The sequence below is a fragment of the Atractosteus spatula genome, chromosome 7 (assembly GCF_055471065.1).
Source record: "Atractosteus spatula isolate fAtrSpa1 chromosome 7, fAtrSpa1.hap1, whole genome shotgun sequence".
Lineage (NCBI taxonomy): Eukaryota > Metazoa > Chordata > Actinopteri > Semionotiformes > Lepisosteidae > Atractosteus > Atractosteus spatula.
Window position 1 is genome coordinate 10,070,086 of NC_142712.1, and position 22,823 is coordinate 10,092,908.

The 22,823-nt window shown below is 39.9% G+C and overlaps 1 protein-coding gene across 5 annotated transcripts in view; it reads left to right on the plus strand.

Annotated features, from left to right (window-relative positions):
- Positions 1–22,823, plus strand: part of fam168a (family with sequence similarity 168 member A) — a 67,762-nt gene that overhangs the window by 26,832 nt on the left and 18,107 nt on the right. For all 5 annotated transcript variants that reach the window (XM_088920242.1, XM_088920241.1, XM_088920244.1 and 2 more), the window contains 2 exons: positions 1,616–1,707; positions 20,768–20,848. In XM_088920242.1, the coding sequence (XP_088776368.1) occupies positions 1,638–1,707; positions 20,768–20,848 (151 nt within the window). In that variant the 5' untranslated portion in view covers positions 1,616–1,637. The remainder of the gene's footprint in view (positions 1–1,615; positions 1,708–20,767; positions 20,849–22,823) is intronic.

Below are 22,823 nucleotides of genomic sequence, written 5' to 3' on the forward strand. Positions count from 1 at the left end.
ATTGAGGGCAGGACCTAGTATATTGTGTGTTAAACGTGACATGGAGAGAGCTGCCATTCTCTCAGTTCAGTGTTATGACGGTCCCAAGTTGCTGCTAGGCAATGGAGGGTCTCCACAGACAGATTTCAGATAATTACCCGTGGCATGCATGTGAAGAACTGGACAGCGCACAGGGCCCAAGAGAAGCTGCCATGTCAGTGAAGCTGCAGTGTTTGTCATGGAGCAGTAGGGGCGTGAAGTGCCTGGGAAAAGAATATTCGCCCTAATGGCAGTTGCTGGTGTAGCTCATACAAGCAAAGGGATTTCAAGCCTCTGTGTTAAAATGAGCACACTCCCCTCCTTGCTGGTGTTGACTTTGTGTTGGTTGGTGAGGTCAGAGAGCAGTTTGACATAGAGGAACAAAAAGGGGGAAGGAATGAGGCACTGAAAGGTAGTTTTAGTTTTTAAAACTAGGGAAGTGAGCTTGGTTCTTCAACAGTTCAGTAATATCAGTTAATATTAAATGGCAGACTGAGTACTAGTTTTTTTTTAATCTGGAAATCACATGATATGTTAGGCCTATTTTAAGAATCCGTTTGCTTAATACGACTGAATTGCTGTGCTTCATTAAAAAAAAGCATTTTCCTCTTCCATGCTACTCAGGGGAGTCATTGAGCAAGTTTCAGTCAAATTGGCAAAGATTGGCAAAGGAATGTGGAGCCATTTGTTTAAGGAACATTATGAAAAATGAAATATATAGGGCTTAGTTTGATACTGTTTTGTGATCTCCTCAGTTATAAGTTTTAGCAAGGGCAGGCAACATAGCTAAAGCAAAAAGGAATATTTCCTTGTTTGTTGCAGAAACATTGTTCCAATTACTTTACAATACCTCATCACAGACTTAACATATTTAGTGGTTCTGTTATACATGTTGATGTATAATATATAAATTGTTTATATTCACAGTTCAATTTGCAAAAATCGTACATCTTACATTTGTATCTGAAATTTGCTGTTTTTCACAGTCTTATATCTATAACACAGGTGACTAAATCTCTCTATATGAGGTGTGTGTGCTCCATGCCTTGAAGGCTAAAATCTAAAGTACGTGTAGTTCACTCCACCATGTAAAAATGAGTAACATTTGCCCAAATGTTCCGAATCCTCATGTAAGTGAACAGGCCCCGTGGCAGGTGTTGGCTCGAGGAGCTGATTATCATTCCTGGCTGGAACAGTCTAGATTCCAGTGGTGTTAATAGTGAGATGGGCAACCCACGCATTTTTACTACCCTCCTCACAGCCCCAGAAGTCAGTCTAAGTAGAGACGTTGGATGGGGTTTAGCTGTGCATGTTGAACAACATTGCAACATACCATGTCCTGTTACTGTTTCTCAATGATGCCAAATGGGATCTGGTGGGATTCCTAACGTTTTGACCATTGAGAGAGTATGTCTGTAATGTTGGGGTGTGCGGACAAAGCCAGTCTGAGGTGTTATCATGATGGCCATCCTTTTGGACTGCAAACCTCTTAACAAGGAATTAGCTAATGTTTTCAGAGGTAATTGATCACATTGTTAAGTTATGTTTATAATATGTTGGGCTTCATCTTAAATTGTTTTTATTTTTTGTCTTTCAGCAAAAGTAGACTGTCTTCCACTATGAACCCAGTTTACAGTCCCGTACAGCCTGGGACTCCCTATGGAAATCCTAAGAACATGACCTACACAGGTGAGAATCTCCTCAGCTTTCCTCATACAGTCTCATTCTGCGTGGAGTTTGTGGTGTGGAGATCCCAAAAATTGAAGAGAGCAAATTGAGATTTTCATTATGTGTTTCAACCTTTCAAGCAGGGTTTTAGAATCTTTGAAATCTTCAAAGCACAGACTCCTTCCTTCAGGAAAAACGTAGTCAGTATTGGATGGCATGCATGTATGCAGACTGTGTGTAGACAAATGTATGTGTGTCCTGCTATGTTTTCCTTTTACTTGTTTGTGGTGGGTTGGCCCATATTGTGCACGGATGCATAAAGATTCTGCAGCCCTGTCCTCTATGAGCGTTTGAGTAGATCACCCTTAAATCCCTGTTCTACTCGTATTAAACTCTTTTGTGATGTGTTTTTTTTCCCGTTTAATTCAGGCCCCAGTGAAACACTGGTACTTCACACAAAGGACAGCCGTACTCGGCTAAAGTGTTTCATGTATTTTCCAGATGCTGATGTACCAGCACCTACTGTACAGTACATTTGGAATATACCCACATACCCATAGACTCACAGAGTTCATGTACAGTCCTGCTCTTTTTTACACCACGTACTGTTTTTTGGCTATTTATTTTAAAGAAAGGCTTTAGAGCTAAAAATGTCTACATACAGTATCATCTCATGTCCTACCCTTAGACTTCCTGTTATCCCCATGACCAAGTTCGAAGTTCTGACTAAATTACTAGGGAATTACATATATGGAGCAGCTTTAAAAAAAAACTCCCCCACTGATGCACTTACCAGCAACATTTAGTTTCTTGCTTTTTTTCTGCTTTACTCCCACAGAGTTGAAGTGTGGTATGTTTTCATACTGTAGCAATGGGGAACCTGTTTAATAACATCTCCAAGCCTATGATCCTGCCTGACAGACAGAGCAGAGTAAGGGAGGGTTATATTCTAGACACGTCTGTATAGTCAGATGGATGCCATTTTGAATGAGGATTCCAAGTGATGCTTTTTTTTAGCTGAATAGATCCTGTCAGGATACATTGCACATAGATCTAAAACACTTCAGTGCGTCTTGCCCAGTTTTTAATCTATAGATGTCTATAAAGCATTTCCATGTACCTCAAGCATTTTAGGATTGCTGTAGTTATGAGACTCTCATTAAATGTCATAGCTTGACATAACACAGCCTGACATGCTGCCTGTCACACATCAACACATATAAATATCACTAGGAAGATTAGTGACATTTGTTTTCATTTCCCCCCCCTTGTCCATTGTGATCAGGTCTTGTGTGACAATATTAAAAGAATCCTTTTTGCCCACCGTTTCATTGAAACACATTCATTGAAATACTTCAGTCTTATATCTTAACTTTCTTCCATTGGGTGGGTCCACATCCTGCTTCGGCTCTGGTTAGTAAACATCCACTTTGTGCATCTCGCCCACGTCTTTCATCCAACCACCCATTTTCTAACTGTTTCTTCCAGTTCAGGGTCGCGGGGGAGCTGGAGCCTATCCCAGCAAGCAGTGAGCACAAGGCAGGGTACACCCTGGCTGGGACGCCAGTCAATGGCGGGGCACACCGACACAAACACACACTCGCACCAGGGCCAGTTTTCTCAGAAGCCAAACAACCTGCCAGTATGTCGTTGGACTGGGGGAGGAGACTGGTGCGTCCAGGGAAAACCCACGTGAACTTGGGGGGGAACATACAACCTCCATGCAGATAGCATCCCTGGTCTGGAATTGAACCTAGGGCCCCACTTAACCACTAACCACTAATACTAACCGCAGCTCCACTGTGCTGCCTGGTCATACCTCATATATCCACTGTATATAACGGTATGTGGCATATACATACACCAAGTTACTGACCCATGACACTGCAGATCTTTTTTTTTATAAACTGCAAACGCTTCAACCATTAAACACAGCAGAACATTCTTGGATGAATTTTGAATTATTTCATGTGCACACAGTAGAAATCAAAGAAATCCACAGGAATCACTTGATACTGAAATAATGTAATGCTCTGGTAAGCCCGAGCTCAGAAATGCTGTATATGCTCTTGCTGTTTGCAGCAGAAAAAAAATGACATTTGAGCAGGAGAATATCTCTGGAGAACAAGCAGATTTTACTGGAAGCTAAAGGGCATTGCTTGCATGTAATAGATGTGTTGAGAGAGATGGACCTTAAGAGTAAAACAAAGTGACACTGGAGGGATTTGCTAAGAATCGCTGTCTTGCGTGTGATAACAAAGGCCAGGTCGAGAGGATATTTGGGGATATCAGAGGGAAGATATTTATAAGGAACATTGGTAAACTGAATACAGTGTTTGTAACATTGTTATTTCTAAAAGGGTAACATTTGACAATCTTTTCTTTGGGGCTTTCAGGAGCCACTGAAATCTTTAATTAAGCTGCTTAGGAGTTTATAGTTTAAAAAAAAGAATGCTGTAGTATTGTTTGCCTGTCTGTTCTATAAATTCAGAGAGACTCAGATGCTAAAAAATTCCAGTTTACATATACGGAAATTGAAATCGTAACTGCCTTTACGGTAATGTTACTCCTGACCAATGGAGATTTTACTAGTTTGCTGATTAAAACTGAGTTGAGCATTTCAAATATTGCAGGAGATGCATGAACTCCCTATTTATTTTCTTCCGTTCTTGTGTTATACTTTATTTGTTCTTCTAATACAAATATAAAGTTTGAATTATATGTGTAAACCTGTAATTTGGGTTTACAGAAACGTACGTCACTGTCTCCTCATCTTAAGATTTTTAAAGCTTCCTAAAAAAACCTTTCACATAAACACAAACTTCCTTTGCATTCTGGCCATGTGAATTGCATCTAGAGGATTACAGCATTAGTCAAACATAATTACGCTAACTTCATAATGTAAATAAATTGACTGATGGATTCAAATTGCTTAGCACAGTTCTTCACTAATCCAGGTTATGGATGTCTTCTCCTGTGAAGTGCAAATCCGTTTACTGCTGTGCCCGACTCTGATAAGGTTTGTGGGCTCCGTGGAAAGCTTATCTCTGCCATTCAGCAGCAGAAACTGCGGCAGTTGCTTTTGTGCCTTTCTGGTGTGGCATATTTTAAAGAAGTATTCCATTTTGAGCATCATTATACCATCATTAGTGTAATTAATTAATAGAAACAACATTTTTGAAAGTAGTGTGCATCTGTCATAATTTAATGTGTTATAGTCAGGTGAAACCTGAGCCTTATGTCTGGGTTGGTGTACTGAAGAGGCGATTGAAAGTTCTCTGGTAAGACGATACGAGTTTCTTGTTCACAGTGGATAGTTTGTTAGTGTGGCTTTGTGAAACAGATTCTGCCCAAAGGCCTCATTTACATGTTCTCCTAGATTGGTATGGATTGATAACAGGGAATTGGTGATAGAGTACACCATGCCACGTCATTTACAAGTATAATGGCATACAATTGTTTATTTGCAAGAGGCTTCATTTTATGAAATTAAACATGTACTGTACTTGAAAGACAGTAGGGCCTCCTTACTTTCAGTAGCGCTTAGTCGACTTGCAGTAGTGCCCTCTGCTTTAGCAAAAAGCACAGTACTGTAAATTGTATTTTTCTTCATTATAACTAGGATACAGTGCAAAGAAGAGCTGATAACATTTTTTTATGTAATATAATCTGTTCTGTAGTTAGAGGAATTTTGTGGAGCTACAAAATTTCACTGTTCGACAATAGTTTTAATCAGAGATTGCAGCTGAGTTTTTAGAAAACAGCTTCCCCCCATATAGTATAGGTGTCAGGGTTTTGCAGAAGCCTTCTCATTAAATTTAAGATCACGCAGTGTCTGATATGTTTGTTTAGAATAGTGCACTAGAAAATAAATGCACAGACTCTCTGATTAAAAATTAGTGTTGTATAAGAGACCTTTTCTCCTGATGGAAAGATAAGTGAGTCGACTTCAGTTTTGCTTAATTTTTTCGATTTTGTCAGCAGTATGCTTCTGTACAGCTGTGCACTTGGCTCTTGCGGAGTGTAAAAGTCATTTCTGTGCATAATATTTAGACCAGGTGAGCAGTAAATATTTTTCTTCGTGTTTACAAACCCATGACACCTGATTCCTGCTGCTTGCCTACTTGGTTGAGTCTCTGGCGGCTGCGAGATACTGACTGTATTACTTTTTCTTATCATTTACCCTTCAGTGAGGTGACCTGAATTTAGAGTGGGCAGGCTCTTGCTCATCTTTCTCTTTGACTCTTTGCAGCATCTCTCTCTCTCTGTCTCCCCCTGGCGTCTGGCTGATTGTCGAGCTCCTTTCAGGAGCAGATGCTGAGGCAGGCCTGGAATGTTAATGGTTTGGAAGGCCAGGGATGATTTATTAGCTCCTGTTTAAGTTTGGGGGGGGGGGGGGGGAGGGAAAGAGGGCAGCAGGAGGAGACGACTGCATCCCTCAGTCCAGGTGGCTAGTGCTAGATCAGACGAATGAATGAGTTTCCTCAAGGCCTTTACTACTGGGTACTCACAGGGGCTGGCTTTCCATATTCTTGTTCACTATTATACTTGGCCTTAGGATTTACCTGAGCATGCTCCCGACTCTATGTGAAATGCTATATGGGCGATGCTGCGATGTTCAGGACACCTGAACTGCTTTAGGATATTTGAAGAGCGATATATATATATATTAGTTCAGGTGGGTAGCTGTGTCAGCATGCGTAGGCTGCAAAGGAACAAGTAATAGGTTTATTCCGTGCTGAAAAAAAGAAGAAAGAAAACGCAACGTTTCGGCCTTCTTGATGAAGGCTCCACGGCCACAACGTTGTTTTCTTTCCTCTTTTTTTCAGCACGGAATAAACCTATTACTTGATATATATATTATATATATTTTACTTGTGCTTAATTCAAAGCTCAGAGCTGGCGAATCATTCCTCAGTACATTGGAGCACTGAAAACCTCAGTCCTGACAGGGGTAGTGACTGATTCCTTTTCGGTGAATGCTTTTCCGATGGGCCTCTTTGGCTTTAGGAACTGGCACTAGACTGGGGGAGATTCTCCTGCCCTCCTCCCGCCCCCCCCCTTCTCTTCTCCCCAGCTCTCCTGTCACGTGTTGAGGAGAGGGACTTGCTTTGTTTCCTCGTGTTGTGCTGCTGTTCTCTTCACTCACCCTCCCCGCTGCTCGTGCACCTCATTAGCTATATTCAGATTTTTTGCTGTTGGAGTTTTTTTTACCTCCTCCGGTTCTGTACCTCTCCTGTCAGCCTGCAGACATCTGCTTAACGGATTCACCCACGGGCTGGCTCTCTGGGTCTCACTTGCTGTTAGCTGTAAGGTCTCAAAACGTATTAGCCTTTGCAGGCCAAAAGACATCAGTTTGTCAAAGCATTCTTCAACTGTTGAAAGACTGCAGGGTATCGTTAGTGTGGGTGCGACTTTTCTTTCATTTGGTTGTGTTATTTGTATTATTTGCCAATAGTTGAGCTGTTCGACTGTTCCCATAGAAGGCAGCTTTTATTTGGAAGTGCATGAATTTTTGTCAGTTTTTCCATATGTCCTGGATAGATCTGCAAACCAGTCTGAAGTTAACGGGAGCTTAAAGTATTCTTTAAATGTATGTTTGAGCCACATATTTCTTTTGCCAGAAGGGTGATCATTACTATTGTGTCTGTAGAATTTGCGTGTTTCAGTTCACCCAGAAACGAGAGTAGAACCTTTTTTGTCATTGCGTTGGACATGTAGTTAACGCACGATATCAGTTTGAACCAATACCAAATTAACGCAAAGCAAGCCAATGATAAAATCCACCACAGGCAATCATAGGAAATGCAGAACTTCTCGTTCTGCAGGCTGTGCCCTTCACTTTGCTTCAAGATCATGTTGGTAATTGACTACATCTCTTGCTGCTCTGTGGTAAATAAGTACATAAATAAGAATGTGACAAGGAAAGGCTGGATTTCGTCTGAAAAAGGCCTCTGGATGTGCTTTTTTTTAAAGGTTACTGCTTTCTGTGACTTGAAAGATAAAACATAATGTCAGCAAAAAATGATTTATGTGTTAGGCATGTAATAGGTTCGTTTTTTTTCTTTTGCAACTGGGGGAAAATGTCATCCTCAGTCCAAAATATATATATATTTTTTTACAAAGATCTGTATTAAAACATGACTAGTGCAATTTAGATGGTGCTTCTGCGGAATAGCTGTAAAAAGCTTGGCTTTATGATTTCTTTTTTAGCCTGGATGCGAATGACTCCTCCTGCTTTGTCAGTAAGGTGTCTGGAGGAGCGTTAGAACTCAGATTCAATCACGCAACAAAAAAGGATTGAGGCCTTGTGGGTCTGTGGGTGGTGTCGATGTATTTTAGAGTTATCCCGACTAAACCCTCTTGTGTCTAAAGAAGTATATGTAAGGAAAGGATTCTAAAGGCCTGTCTTCTCATCAGTTTACTAGAAAACATAGCTTAATAATTGGGTCGAGTTAGAAAAGAATGCTTAATTTAAACCATTTAGGTCTTGCAATTTTATGGTTAGTGCTATAGGAAATTTCAAGTCACTGGACTTAATAATAAATATCTTAAACCTCCGTTTTAACTGAGTGAACAGACAGCATTCATTCAGTTTGCTAGTTGGGTCACAGAAAAAAGGAATTATGGGATATTATCCACTTGCTGAACAGTAGATTTTCATGCATTAAAAACCATCATGTGCAAAGAGAATGCACCAGCATGCATTAGAAAATTTCCATAATGAAGCACCTGACCCTGTCATTCATAAATAAAATTTGCATTGCACTTTACATATCAATATTTTGGAAGCAGTGATCAGAAATGCTCACTTGTGATATTATTTTTAATGAAGGGATTTTTTTTTTATTTTAGGAAATAGTTGGTTTTGTAAATAATTTAGGGAAGAGGCTTAATCTGGCATTGAGCTTCCAGTTCAAGCTGTTCCACTGTATTTTACATGTAGTTTAAGCACAAGGTACACAAGGTAGTTTAAGCAAATATCTTGTTTTCACTGCTTAGTTTTGATCTAAGTAATATCTTGTTCCTTGGACTTGACTTCCACTTCCTTAGTGATACAAGTGTGCTGTTGACCTCAATCTTATGTCTAAAATTAGTTTGTTTTCTGAAGCACACAATCACCGTACATCCCTGTGTAGCTGTGACTGCTGTAACGGTGGTCTGTTGTGCATTAGTGGTGACATCAAAAACATTTGCCTGGTGATAAAAATGTCATTCTGGTTTGTTCTGAATAGTTGTAGACAAAGTTAGGCTGGTGACCCTTAAATTGGTTACTTTCTCTTGTTTACTCTGCCTTTCACATTATGAGGTAGTATAAGCCCAGTTACCCTGTTTGTTTCAGACTATTTCCTAGCATTAAGGTTAAAAAAAAAATTGATGCAGCTCTCCAAGCATAAACAACATCCATCTGAATCCCGCTGTTTGATGTTAACCCCAGTAATGGAAGCTCTCGGATCAATAAATAATTGGATAAATCCGAAGGATCAGATTAAGTTTCTTTTATCCGTGACTAACGAATCTGCAGTGTATCAGAAAGAAGTGTTACCTGGGCCTTGTGCTCCCGAGCTGGAAATAGTGATTTGCTTCACACATGGGGGATATTCACAGTTGCTGATGGCCGTATTCTCATATTTGCAAATATCTCCAAGCTAGAAGAGAAAATGTTCCCTTCCGCACAATTTGCCTACGTTACATCAGAACAACTATAATGAATAGTTCGTTCTTTTGTGTGAAATAGTATTGTATGCGTGTTCACACAAAGCTTGATAAAAGTTATTTTCATTATTCAGAATAACCATTAAGCTCGACTTGAGTTTACCTTTATCCTGGATTTAGTTTTCTATCCCTAGGAAATGTTTAATTCTATCGCCTTAACCTTATCCCACCACACCTCCCACTATCTCATTTATTAGGCAAGGAAATATAGAGGACTTCCACTGATCATTTTCATCATCCTCCACCTCTTTTTCGTGGTCTTAATGTGCTGAGCCTTTAGAAAAAGGGCTAGAAAAAATAGAAAAGGGATTTATGCTGCTCTAATTGTCTTGTTGCTGGAGGCTCAGAGTGTAATTAGCATTCCAGCAGAGAGGCTGTTACTATGGTTCTGGATATTGATGAAACGCAGCGGATGCAAGCGAATTAATTTAAAGGTGCCTGCAGCAATATGTTTTTTTTGTAATTTTTTTTAGCCTTGTGGCTTGTTTTTAAGGTCCAAAAATGAGAAGAGAAAAAAAAAAGAAGAAAAAGACATTCCAAGGCACGGCGAACCTGATCTTGAAAGAAATGCTAAATCTGTGCACCACAGTTCAAATAAAAGCAGCTCACTTTTATTGTGAGCTCAAGGGATGAAGATAAAATGGAATGAGTTCCAGGCAGCGGTCCTGATCGTATGAAAGTGGAACATCTAACCTCAGGGTTTTTGCACTTTCTCTCACTGAGAGAGGCACCCCTCTCTGTTTGAACCCAATCTTTTCTTCAGAGGAGGCAGAAAGATGTGGGAAGATGTAGCAGTATCTGCAACGCAAAACCATCACCATAAAGCATGTGAAAAAATAGTTTGTGAAAGGCCATAGCAATTTGAGTGGGTGACACTTGTCTCACATTTTGGATATCCCTGTTTTCAGACCATGTTAATGGAATATCCACAGGATTAATGGATATGCTGCAGATGCTGAAATGTTTTAGTATTTTTCAATGTGCTTTGTACCCTACTCTGTCTGTTAAGTGTCATACTGTAGTTGTAGAGTCTGGTTAATACACACCTGCAGCTAGAGTCATAAAAACGCCATGTGCAGTGTTTGTTTTTGGGTGGGGTTCTGTGAAGACCTCTCTGCGGGTTAGCGTTAGTGGACAGGGACAAGTAGACAGAACCGCGCAGTGTCGTGGCCCGGCCTCTCTTGCCATGGTGAGCCTGTCACGCGCGTCATCGCCACACGGAGCCAACGCAACGACACGGTTTCACGTTGTCTGTGAGTCCTTAAGGCTACAGCCTCTAAGTGGAATCTCTTCCTGACTGATGCTGCGAGAACAGTTCCTCGTCGGCCGTTCTCGCCCGTGCGTCACCATGGTGGTCTCCAGCGCTAATGACGGTAAGGAGTCGCTGCCACCGACGCGAGCCACAGCCAAGCGCTGATGTGGACTGTCTCAATTGCATCCCGCCAGAACTGACTTGCCCTGGTTTTGGTTACAGAGGGAAGGGCAGAAATGCAAAAGTACATTGTGATTGTATGTGCCTTGTGTAGCACAGTCAGCAAACTGTCGTGAATTACTTGAGTGCCTTATAATTTAACTAAACAAAATACGGCTATGTCGACCTCGAGGTTTAAGCCTTTGTATTTGAAGAATATGTTTCTGGAACCTTTTTATAAAAGGATCTGTGAGGTCAGAGTATATACACAAACTTGTGGGTGTGTGGAGAACAGACGGCTGTAACGCATTATGCCTTAGATTTAGATTAACTCACAGAGACTAAATGACAGGGCTTTCAGGTGAATCAGGTAGATGACAATAGACTCTACTCACTTGTAACTTTTCTTGTTTTTGTCCATTATTAGACATGAATTCCTCGTCTGTGCTGTGCAATAAATAATAAAAGACCTTAATTAATGTGTGGGTACTGCATTTTCTGAAAGTGCGTGGGAGTAGTGTGCAGGGAAGGTTTAATGTGGCACAATAAATGGCTTTTATAATTTTTCATATTTATGGAAGAAGGGAAAGTCTTATTCAGATCTGCCTGAAATGCCTTAGACATCCTTTTGTTTCAGTGAGTCCTTGTAGCCAGTAGCGATTATTCAGAATGCTTCCTTGGGCTGAAATAAAAGTGTTTGTGTGCACCTACATGGTAAGGGAGAGCCCCTGATTTTATTATTGTTGTAAAACTAGTTAATGAGTACATTCCACCTGTGATGTACATTATTTGCCATGACCTCTGCTTTGTTTTTCTTAATATGTCAAGACCACCAGTCTCAATGTACTTGTGAAGCAAAGGTCACACCTAGGTGAATGCCAGGTGTGTGCTGTTATTTTCTCCGGGGTCTGGCTGTGTGTAGCATATGCAGTACATCAGCGTCTTCCAGAACAGCTGTGCCAAGCTTGGCTGCATGTTTTTTAGCTCCAACTCGGGCTGTGGAATCTGCTGAAGCACGCTTTTCCAGCCCATGCATCCTCTGCCCATCCCAAGGGAGTAAGTACTGCTTTTCCTGAAGGCCGTACCCTTTCAGTGAACCTTGTGCTCATCCCTGTATACTTTTCACCCTGGAATCCATTTTCTCATGTGTTGCTCCACTAACAGAGGGACAGTACAGTAGCCTGTGCTGCAGAGATGGCCTACACAATTTAAGCCTCCAAAGGAACGTTATGGGTATACAGTCTAAAGACTGGATGAAGAGTGCACTGGTGGTTTGCACGGTTACTATCAGTTCCCAGAAATGATGCCTTTAACGTGTTGCACTGTGCTACACAGGCCTTCTTCAGTTGCATCTCTCACTCACACCTTTTGTGCACAGTGCCCTGCTGTTTTACACGTAGACTGGCATTCATAAAAACAGAAATCCCTTGGAGGTTCTAATAAAGAACTGGGATACACAGATGGTATTGTGGTGCAGTTCGAAATGAAGAGAAAATGGTGACAGCCTTTTTATCTGGAACTTAGCATAGCAGGTGGGAGTAACCACTCCTGTGGGAGTACTGGCACTCACTGCTCCAGTTTTCTGAGATGTTCTGTCATATTAGGAGCTCATCTTCCTAAACGAGTCTTGCTGTTCCCTCTGTCCTCCCTCACCTAGGGAGAGAGCGGTTTCAGCCTCGCCATGCTGTTAATGGAGTGCCAGTGCTTGCAAGTCACCCCTCGGCAGCTCATGTGGAGGGTGTCCCCGCTCATCAGAACAGTTTCTGAATAGTAATCAGTGCTTCAGTCACTGGCTGTATCACAGAACTGGCCAATCTTTTACCTCCTCTATTTACCCATAAGCCCTCTTTCCCTACCCCCCCCCCCCCGACAACTGCATTGCCTGTTTTGATGCATTAGTGCTACTTTACATTAGTGTAGCAGAATGGTGGTCAAGAAGAGGTCAGTCTGAGCCAAATGTTGATTTCTGAAAAGAATAGTGCAATGAAAGTGGTTGTGTGTTAGTGTTAAGAGTCCTAGTTTGTAGTGTACACACGGAGGATGAAGTGCCTGTGGACAACCCTGAGGTGCCTCTCTGCCGTTGTACAGCACCTGTTTCTAGCTAACCACAGGCCAAGACAGAGGCTATTAACTTGGCTGGTGAGAGTCACTGCGCTGAGGGAGAAGCCACACACCTACAGGTGTGCACGTTTGTGCCTCTTGAAGCAGTTGATCAGACTTTTTTTTTTATTCATGATGGTCTCTAAAATTAGTTTTATCTCCCATGTTATATATAATGTCATCTGTGCCTTCAAATACTAATCAGACTACCTTATCATGATTAAGTAGCTGCATTGATATGAAGTTATACACAAAACAATTCTGAGCTGCGGATATTGAGGTACTCATGTAATTTTTTTTGCTTAAGTTCTTGCAAATGGGAATGGCTGTAAGTGACATTTAAAATTACAATGTTTGATTTTTATTTGGCAGTGTGATACAACTTCATTATCCATTTTTTTCATGTTGAATGCCCTAATGAAATTTCACACCCACTAAATTTAATTGCAAACGGAGACTCATCAGGGAAGGAAAGGAAATGATTAGCTGTATTGAGATGTGCTGTACATATGAGAATTACAAAAGCCAGCATACTCAGTGTTGGGCATGGATGTTGAGGGTCTGTTCTTCTGAATGACTTCACGATCTAGGGTTCTGCTTTCCATTTTCTTAAGACAAAAAGCACAGTTGTTCCCTTCAACCCGATTTTTTAATTTGTAAATGCATTGTCAAGGTACAAGAAATTTGCTGCAGCAAAACCTTTTTGTTACAGAAGAAAAGTTGCAGTCACGGACATTGAAAGTTTAGAGTCGCAATGATGGACGTTTTGCCAAGAATAATTTCATGAAAATCGTTTTTTTTTCCATTGTATCTATTATCAAAATTAAATTGGGGAAAGGCTTAAGAATAAACATTTAATTTTTATTGTCCCCATACCTTTGAAGAGTAAATTGGGCATAATGCCAAAAATTGAGTAAGAAATTGTTGACTGATCCTAGGCAAAACAATTACATATTTCAGCTGGCAAGAACCAGGAATAACATGTATCAAGTCTAATGTTCTTACAGTAAGCGTCTTGTATTTTCAGTTTTTAGCCAAAACATTTTTTTCTAATATTATATGCATCTTTTAGGCTTTCTTGTTTTAACTAATTTAATCACTTTTTCACACTTCTGACTTCTGCCCTTCTGCTTGTGTCCTCCTCTCCAACAGTATTATTTTTCTCAATTGTATAACTTTACTGTGAAGTTGTCTCTTCAGTGCTGCAGTACTTTGCTGAAACCACATTTGTTTTCTCTCTCGCTTGTTAAACACAAGCTAATTAGCAAACAAAATTGGCAGTTTATCTTGGTTGTGGATACTGATGTAGTTCCTCACTAATTAGTTTGGCAATCATGTTAAAAAGTATGAAAATCAAGATATACATCCCATATGGGTAATTCATGTTAAATGCATTTTAATGAAGATGGATACAGCACAACTATGAAATGAAACATCTGTGAGGGTTACTTTAAAAAAAAATCATATAAACAGCTTGGAATGCATACTCCTGTTATGACATTTTCCGTAAATGACAGCTCTTGTTTCAGAATAAATTATAGACATTTTCTGCCGAATGTTTTTAATGCGTCGTTTAAATCTTTATGCACGTAACACTGTTTAGTGTAAATTAAGATGCACTGAGATAATCATTGACTTGGTGATAGAATGCTTTTTTTTAAGAATGCTATTACAATTGTCAAGAATCCCTAAAATTCAGTTAGAATTGTTTAACTAGCAATACTCTTTTGTCTAACACTGTTTAGGAAACATCTGCGATTTTTAACAACCAGCTGAATTTTCCCCCTGCCCCTGATGGTGATCAAGCGTGCTATCATACAGCTCTTAAAGGCACTCTTCATTAAAATTTTATTCGTGAACCTGAGAAAGGGAGAGTTGTTTGCATGTACAATCTGCATCTCCTACATCTGTGAAATCACCTTCAATACTCACCGATTATAGTTAGCTCTAAAAAAGGACAGTTGTTTTCGAATGTCTTTAATTCAAACTACTGTGGTCACCTTGAATAGCATCTTCATGGTTTCTAATGGTAATTGCATAGAGACTTTAAAAAAGCGCATAATAAAAGAAGCATTATTTGGAGGCAAAACTCAAATTGATTTGTGGTTAGCTGTTTGATGGTTAGGAAGGCCATGCGCCAGTCTGCATGACCAAGTTCAAACCCACATTAAGTGTGTCTGAATAATGAATGAACAAAGTATTGAATGAATAGCCTCCTTAATGGCTTCTGTGTGCTTGAAGGTTGCGATAAACTTGCTTAAGAAAAAGTACTGAGTTACCGATCGCAGCGGAATTGCAGAGAAAGAATAGGTGCTGATGAATTTTTGCACAGGACAGGGCGGTGTTCAACATGTCATGATGACAGCAGAGAAAAACAAAGTCTTTGGTTTGAAAGGAACATTTCCGAGGAAATGACACTGCTTAGAGAGAATAAGACAAAAACTACTTTGACGTTACATTCAAGTGTGTCCTCTTTCTTGTACCTGCACATACACCATAACTGATGTTGCATTTGGGGAATCTGTCCATACAACATCTGTGTACGTGTGTGAGCATATTGACTAAAAGTGTTTTATGCAGAGTTCAAGGGGAAAAGGTTCTTGTTTCAGGATGTTTTGGGTCAAGGAGTTAGCCATAGTGTCACAATGGGCTAAATATTTCATGGGCTTTTTTCCACTGGGATTAGTGCCTTATTTTCTCCTTTAATGTAATAAAAAAGGGACTTCTGACGTCTGCTGTAGTGATGGTGTCGGTGCATAATGGCTGCCATCCTTCTCTCATGTGTCTGATGCACGTCAGTAGTGGATTAAGTGGGTCACCATCTCTGTGTAAAGTGCTTTGGGATGATTATCACTTAACAAATATAAGGACATTTCTTATAAGATAAGTGGCGCGTTTGTGCATGTCTTAAGATTTCCACTGTTGATTCAAGGGATTTCATTGAGACGGATATGTGTGAAGTGGTCTTTTGCACTCCTGATCCCTCTAAGTAAAATGTCCATGCGTGTGGTTTTGCAGCACAGTCTGAAGAGATGTCAGCTTTTCAATTGGTGTTTGCTTAATATGAAAGAAATACAGCTCGCAGCCGAAGAAGGCTCCACGACCGAAATGTTGTGTTTTCTTTCTTCTCTTTTCAGCATGGAATAAACCTGTTACTTGTTCCTAAAATAACTTTATCCTAGTGGCAAGCTTTAGGTGTTGTGTCTTGTATTTCTTTGTCTATTGAAGTGTGTTTTGTTGATAACAGACTCTGTGGTGCAGACATAAGGAGAACACAGATAAAAACGGGTGAATGGTATTCTGTAAATAATTCTCATGTCAGATGTTCCACTCTGTTCTAGGGCTACTCAGTAGGACGGGAGCACTGTCTAGTGAGATGGTGGTCCTCTGTTTTAAAAAACTGGGTTTGCCCCCAGGCCAGTCTCATGAAATCCCTGATTGCTTTCTTTGTTAACTAAGTAAATGAAGAAACTAATTCCCTAGCTATACTGAGTGGTAGAGGGAAGTTAGCCCAGCCCTGGGAGGACTCCATCTGGCCTGTGTTCAGTCAGTTTGCTCCCTGTTTGCTTAGGAGTCTATCTGCCATCTGGGACAGAAGAACAGCTTGTGATGTACACTTGGACTTTGTAATGTGCCAAAACCATTTCTTGCAAGTGTCTTTAAATAGTGTTTCATATTTTAAGTTATTTCTAAAAATTATCTACAGCACGGATATCGTGGAGTCCTTTCCTCTTAATTAGGATGTGGAGATTGCTGGAACAGTAACGATTGTTTTTAAAAGTGTTACTGGAAAATTAACGGCAAAAACTTTTAGCCCTAAAAATATATTCAGGCTTGATTTTGTTTTTGCTTCATCAGTTTTAAGAAGTGCTTCATCCATCACGACTTTTAAGTTCTAGGATTGGTTTTCCATTTGTTTGTTTTTCCCCTATTATCTCTTCATTTGTAGTGGTAACTATATGGTGAATTATTGAGGTGTGACCAGTTGAAGTTGGCTACCTGAAATGAATGCCTTCTCTTGTTTTCCCAATGCGCTGAATGCAGTACAGTAAAAAAAAGTCTACATATTTTTATGGGTTGTGTCTGCTCTTAATTCTGGGTGTTTATGTATTTGATTGTAATGACAGTGTATAGAGCAACTGTAAATATTATGGCCAAGACAGTAAAGCATTTGCTGTCTCACTTAAACAGTTGCTTAAATTTTATCAAGGGTGCCTTACAGAATTGCTTAAAACCTTTTGACAAAAACTGGCTTCTAAAGCATAAAAGTTAATATACAAGCCTGTTTAATACCACTGTTTTTTATTACAGAGTGCTCATTGTTTGTTTTCCAACTCTCAAGAATTTAACAAGGGCTACATTTCAGTTATTTCTGCTAAATCCCTGTGATTTCTATTTTATTTAGCTATAGAATGATGTCAACACCATTAATTAAATGCCTTTGGATAATATGATTGACAGAAAATTACAGATCACTGGAAGAATACTGCAGTTAGTTGAGGTCTGAAGGTTTATTGTCCATAATATTGTAAACCAAATTAAGTTACTACTTAGACTCTAAAAAGCAAATATAAATGTTAGCTTGTCTTGCGTCTATGGAACTAGTATTTTAAGCACACTTTTCCTGCCTTTGAAAAATGCAGGGGGTTTGACTTAATTCAGTTTTTTTTTAATGACTGGCGATGAGCAGCTCCTCATGTTGTGTTAGATGTTTATTAATTACCACCGTGGTTATGTACTGTGCTGTAATTATACATGGTCCCGTAAGGCAGTTTCTTTTTTTAAATAAAACTTTCAGAATTATTTCTCTGACCATTTTTCTGCTCAGACCCTCTGAGGTGCTGGTAGATATTATGGGTTATCATCCAACGGAACATAGGGCTTCATCTTAAATGTTTTTTTTTTTTAAAGATTAGGCTTTTTGAAGGCACTGGAGCCCGCGTGACAGTGCCAGAGTGACTAGAAGGGAGGCAGCCGATGGTTCTAAGTTTGGCCTGACATTACACCACTTGCATTGTGGGTTCTGATTGCCAGACCACTGATCTTGATGCCAAAAAAAAAGTGTCTGTGTATAAAGAGCAACAGTGCTAGTCTTCGTATGGTTGGTTTGGGTTAATTGAGATGCTCTGTTGAGCTGTGCCGTCACAGTATGAGTTTGGTGAGATGCATCTGCCTGGGAGGTGCCAGCAGTGTGTTGCCTGTTAGACCAGCAGGGACAGTGCTCTTTCCCTGGCCACCACAGTTTGCAGGAGGGGCTGTGCACGGGAAGGGGGGCTGCTCGAATCACATTTGGCTCAATTCTGCTGCCTTTTCTTAGATTGCCACAAGGTAGACGTTGGCTTGTCCATCCATCCGTTCCCACTCAACAATTGAATAACCATTTTCTGTAAATGTCCTGTCAGTACTGTGGCAATCTGTAGTCTGCTGTGCTGAAAATGAATTTAGTCTTGCTGAAGTGAGAGGTCTGCTGTTAGGGCACAAGAACAGTTAGAACTGTAAGACACTTGGTAGCTGTTCTCAGCCAGATTACATTCTTTTACTGAAAAGGTTAGCTTGCAAAGAAGAGAGAGAAAATGTTTCTGTGCTTGTCTGAATACTTTGTACGTGCTGCAGTGTGCTGTTGGAAAAGGAAGCTATTGTACTATACGTTTCACGTGCGGAGTGTCACTTTCCTCAGATAGGGTGGTGAGCTGGCAGTGGAAAGTATGATATTCCCAAGACTGAGGTGTTGAATGTCGAGGCAGTCTGAAATACCTTCTCCGCAGTCGTGAAGAAAGGTTCTTATTGTGATAACCTCGAGCTGGCTTTTGTCCTCTGGAGAGCTTCAGGGAAGAGGAACAGATTTTATTTTAATTGCTCAGGGAGAGAGAGTGCTACTACTTGGCTTCAGAACAGCTAAATTTGTCCCTCCAGAAACTGGTGTAAAAAAAAAAGGAGCATCAGAACTGATTTGTGCTGACCTTCCTCGGTTTTCTATTTAAAACATCTTAACTTGCAGCTGTGACACGGCTTCTACCAGATTCATGTCTCTGGCATGTATCTTGCTTTTTGTCAGTAGCCACTGTTATTATGTAGCAAGGAACCAATTATAAGATGTCAAGGATGCTCCAAGAGGAAATCATTTGTGACAGAGATGAGTGAAAAACTCTTTAAAGGTTAACACAATTCCATTCATTTTTTTTACAATATCTCACAGTGTAATAACAGCAGTCTGGAAGGAAATAATGATTTATTATTTGTTTGTTTCTCGAGGGAGCTGGGCTTCTCGACAGAAGGCTTCTTTTTTTTAAATTCATCTTCATTTTCTGAGTTGTATAAAGTTGATTGGCCTCCAGTGAGACACAGAGGGTGTGCTCTCTTGAGTGGGTCTGCCACCACAATGTCATATTGATTAAATTTCTGCAAGCTGGCGAAATGAGATCCGTCAATGGTAGAAGTCATGTGTGCCCATATTCCTGTACTCCTGGAGTGAGTCATATTCAGATTATAGGATTCTTGAAGGAGCTGCTGCAGAGCGAAGCTGAAATGAGAAATTTCACACACTAACAGATAAAGGAAGGCTGCCCTGTTAACGGGTGGTGAAATGAAGCACTATTTGGGTAGATTAATGGGGAGATGAAGAAAGAAATATAATACACACCTAGTAGATAGACTTTACTCCATTAGCACTAAAGGCAGGAATGAGAACAAGCCCTTTAGCTCTTCAGTCCTGCTTGGGTTTTAATTTGCAGGAGTTTCTGATATAACAATAGAATTATGTGGTTTTAAAATCTTCTCAATCACATTTTACTGTGCATTAAACTTTTTTTATTGTTTTTTTTCCTGTTTTAAAAGCCATAACCACCTACTGTAAAACATTTTTCATTATAACTCACATCGTTCATGTTGGGAATTACTTCTAATTAGTCCATTTTCAGCCTTGTCTGAAGCATCTCTGGTCTTCTTGCTTTTGTCAGAAGTAAAATTAGTATCCTTTCAAGTTCTTTCAAGAGAGGACTTGTGGAATGACACCATATTTTGGCATTTTGAGTACAAATGAAAACTCAAGGTTTTCTGTAAAAGGCAAAGCATAAAATCAATACAGTAAAACACTGCTCATGCTGTAGTGTGATTCATTCCCTGAGCAGCAAATGAAGGTCAGTGTTTCGGTTTGCAGATATGCCTGAGGAGGGTAGTTTACAGATTCTAATGCTGACCTTCAGGTGTTGCTTTGTAGTTGAGTGAGGAAACTTGTGAAGCACAGTAGTGATGTTTCTCTATCAAATTGTATGCCGAGTGCTGTGTATCGCAGTGCCCTGAAGATACATTGAAGTAACACGCAGTGTGACTTTTTCTGGGTATTTATTTTTAAACAAAGGCACGTTTAAAATATTGTGCGAGAGAGCCACATTCATTTGTTAAGTTTTTTTCTATATTTCACTCATGCTCAGGCTGACATCACCAACGTTGGTCGTGTCCTCCTTTCTTCTTCTGTCTGTATAAGCTTGTGACCAGCGGGTCACTTCACCACGTGTGTCCGTTCATTCACTGGGCCCCCTGGCTATGTTACTGATCTCCATGAGCTTGAGATGGTATAAAAAGTGGATTGTGCGCAGAGGTGGGTGGGGACTTTTTCACATACTGGTTTTCTGTGCACAAACTGGAAGTGTAGGCTCTTGTTTGTGGGACAAATTGGAGTAATCTGGTTGCTGGGTAAACTCTGCTGGAGGACGCAACACCCTCGGGCGTCCACAAATCAAAATAATATGTGATGAGATTATTCCGAAGCTCTTAAATGTTGCTCTTTCATATTCTCTGCAGAGCTTTGATTGTTCCATGAGGCCGTGTTCTGAAAACAGTTTCTTGTGTCCTCAGGCTATCCAGGAGGATACCCTACCACAGCTCCCACTTATACCCCCAATCTCTACCAGACTGGAAGCCCAGGATACCCCCCAGGTAAGACCAGTAGCAACAATGCATATGTTATACAGTGCCAACACTTCCCTTAAAGCCTTCCTCCAAGGCCCAAGGCTTATGTCAGGTTTAGGCCTTTATTGTCTTGATCATCTCGTGTAAAGCCTGCAGTGCTTTCTGAGTCTTTTCCATCTCTGTTCTACTGTGTTAACTGTGCATGTTCTGTAGTTTTGTGCACTAGATTAATTTTATGTACAGAATTTCAAGGGTTTTACCTTTTTTGTTGTTTTTTACAGCAGAAAAGCACTGTCTGCAGAGGTGTCCAACGATAATGCAGAAGTGTTTTGGGGGTGTTTGACTAATTGCTCAGTTCGAAGCGGAAAGAAAATAGAACAATGAAGTAATTAATCTTCGTATGGGGCTCAAAGATAAACGTCATTAGGTTCTTTCTTTTTTCAAAGCTGTTGGAAAGTAAAAGATGAGTAGATGTCCTAAATTGTTGGGGAACTAGCAAGCTAAGGTTGTTACATAATCACTAATATTTTTTAATCAAGCCATGGTGATACATTCTATGAAAATTGTTGTTAAAAAACATCCCCAGAATACTTCAGCATGCAACCAGAAAACGTGTAACAGGGCATGATGAATTGCACTAGTATTCTGATAATTTGTGGCATGATGTATACTACACATGCAGCAGTTATGGTATAGCCGATTTCTACTGTTCATATTTTTCAAATTGAAAAACATTAATAGTTTTCATATTGAAAACTATTTGTAACTGAAATTGTTTCACAACATTTATTTTTTTGAATGTAATTCAAGTGTTTGAGTCTTTTAACTTTGAAAATCTGTGCGTCTCTGTTTTGTTCTGACCTGGTTCTAGTACACATGTTGTGTTTTTCATGGCTTTCATCAAAATCTGGATGACAGGTTTAAATTACTTATCCATTTTCAAGGCATTGTTTCATTAGAGAAAAGTATTTTTACCAAACCACGTTTCCAGTTTGTACCAGTAATCTTTCATACACATATTCAAACATTAATGCCTTGAAGGCTTTTTCCACTATTTTTTTCAGAGAAACAACTCATTTCATCTGCTTTAAGGGCCTTTAATACAGACACCTTTTTTAAAACACAGTAATGTTTACTTTGTTAGTCAAAGGATGAGTTTTCCTGGATTAACCTAGAAGAAAATTCAGCAAAGAAAGTAATTCAGGGCGTTACTAGCATCTCTAGAGTTTGTATCTTGAAACAATTCCTGAGGTGTAGCTTGAGATAATCTAGATGAGAGAAAAATTCGAAATGACTACACAGTTTGATGTAAAATCGACACACCTGTCTACCTGCTGTAATCTGCTGATGTGACAGGTGTTTTGTGGCTCAGTCTTGGACAAATTTAGGAATAGTGTCTCTGTAAAAGGGAGAGAGATATCATCTTGAGGGTTTATATTAAAATAACTTCATGGACTAGGTATTTTATCTGTAATCTTAATTACTTAATGGAGTTTGAAGTGAAATTTCCTGCTTTTAAGGCTCTAATTAGTTTTTAATTGAAAAGTAGCTGTGAAAGACGAAGGACTGTGACTACCCTCAAGCACTGGGCCTGCTAATGGGATATGTTACAGAAAGCCTAATGTAACTAGTTACTCAAGGCTTGGCAGTAAAACTCAATTTGGTCTTACAGATGCATTAAAATGGTTTCAGTTAATGTGATAAATAATTTTGTGGCAATTAAGAGCTCAGGTAGAAAGAAAATCAGAAGATTTGTCACATTGATGAATTGGGTTAAGTACGCTTACTGAAACTTCTGAAATGCATGTGCTTTATACAGGTAGTTCTACTCTTGAGAAAACTGTTAGTGAAGAAATACATTTGTATTCATTCATCCCATAGTGTTAAAACACTGCCTTGGCTGGGGAATATCCATCTTTTCCAAGTTACATGTATGGAATGAAAGAGGGCCAGTTAGCTGAATTGATCCGAGCGTGGTGATAGCAATACCAGCAGCCATATC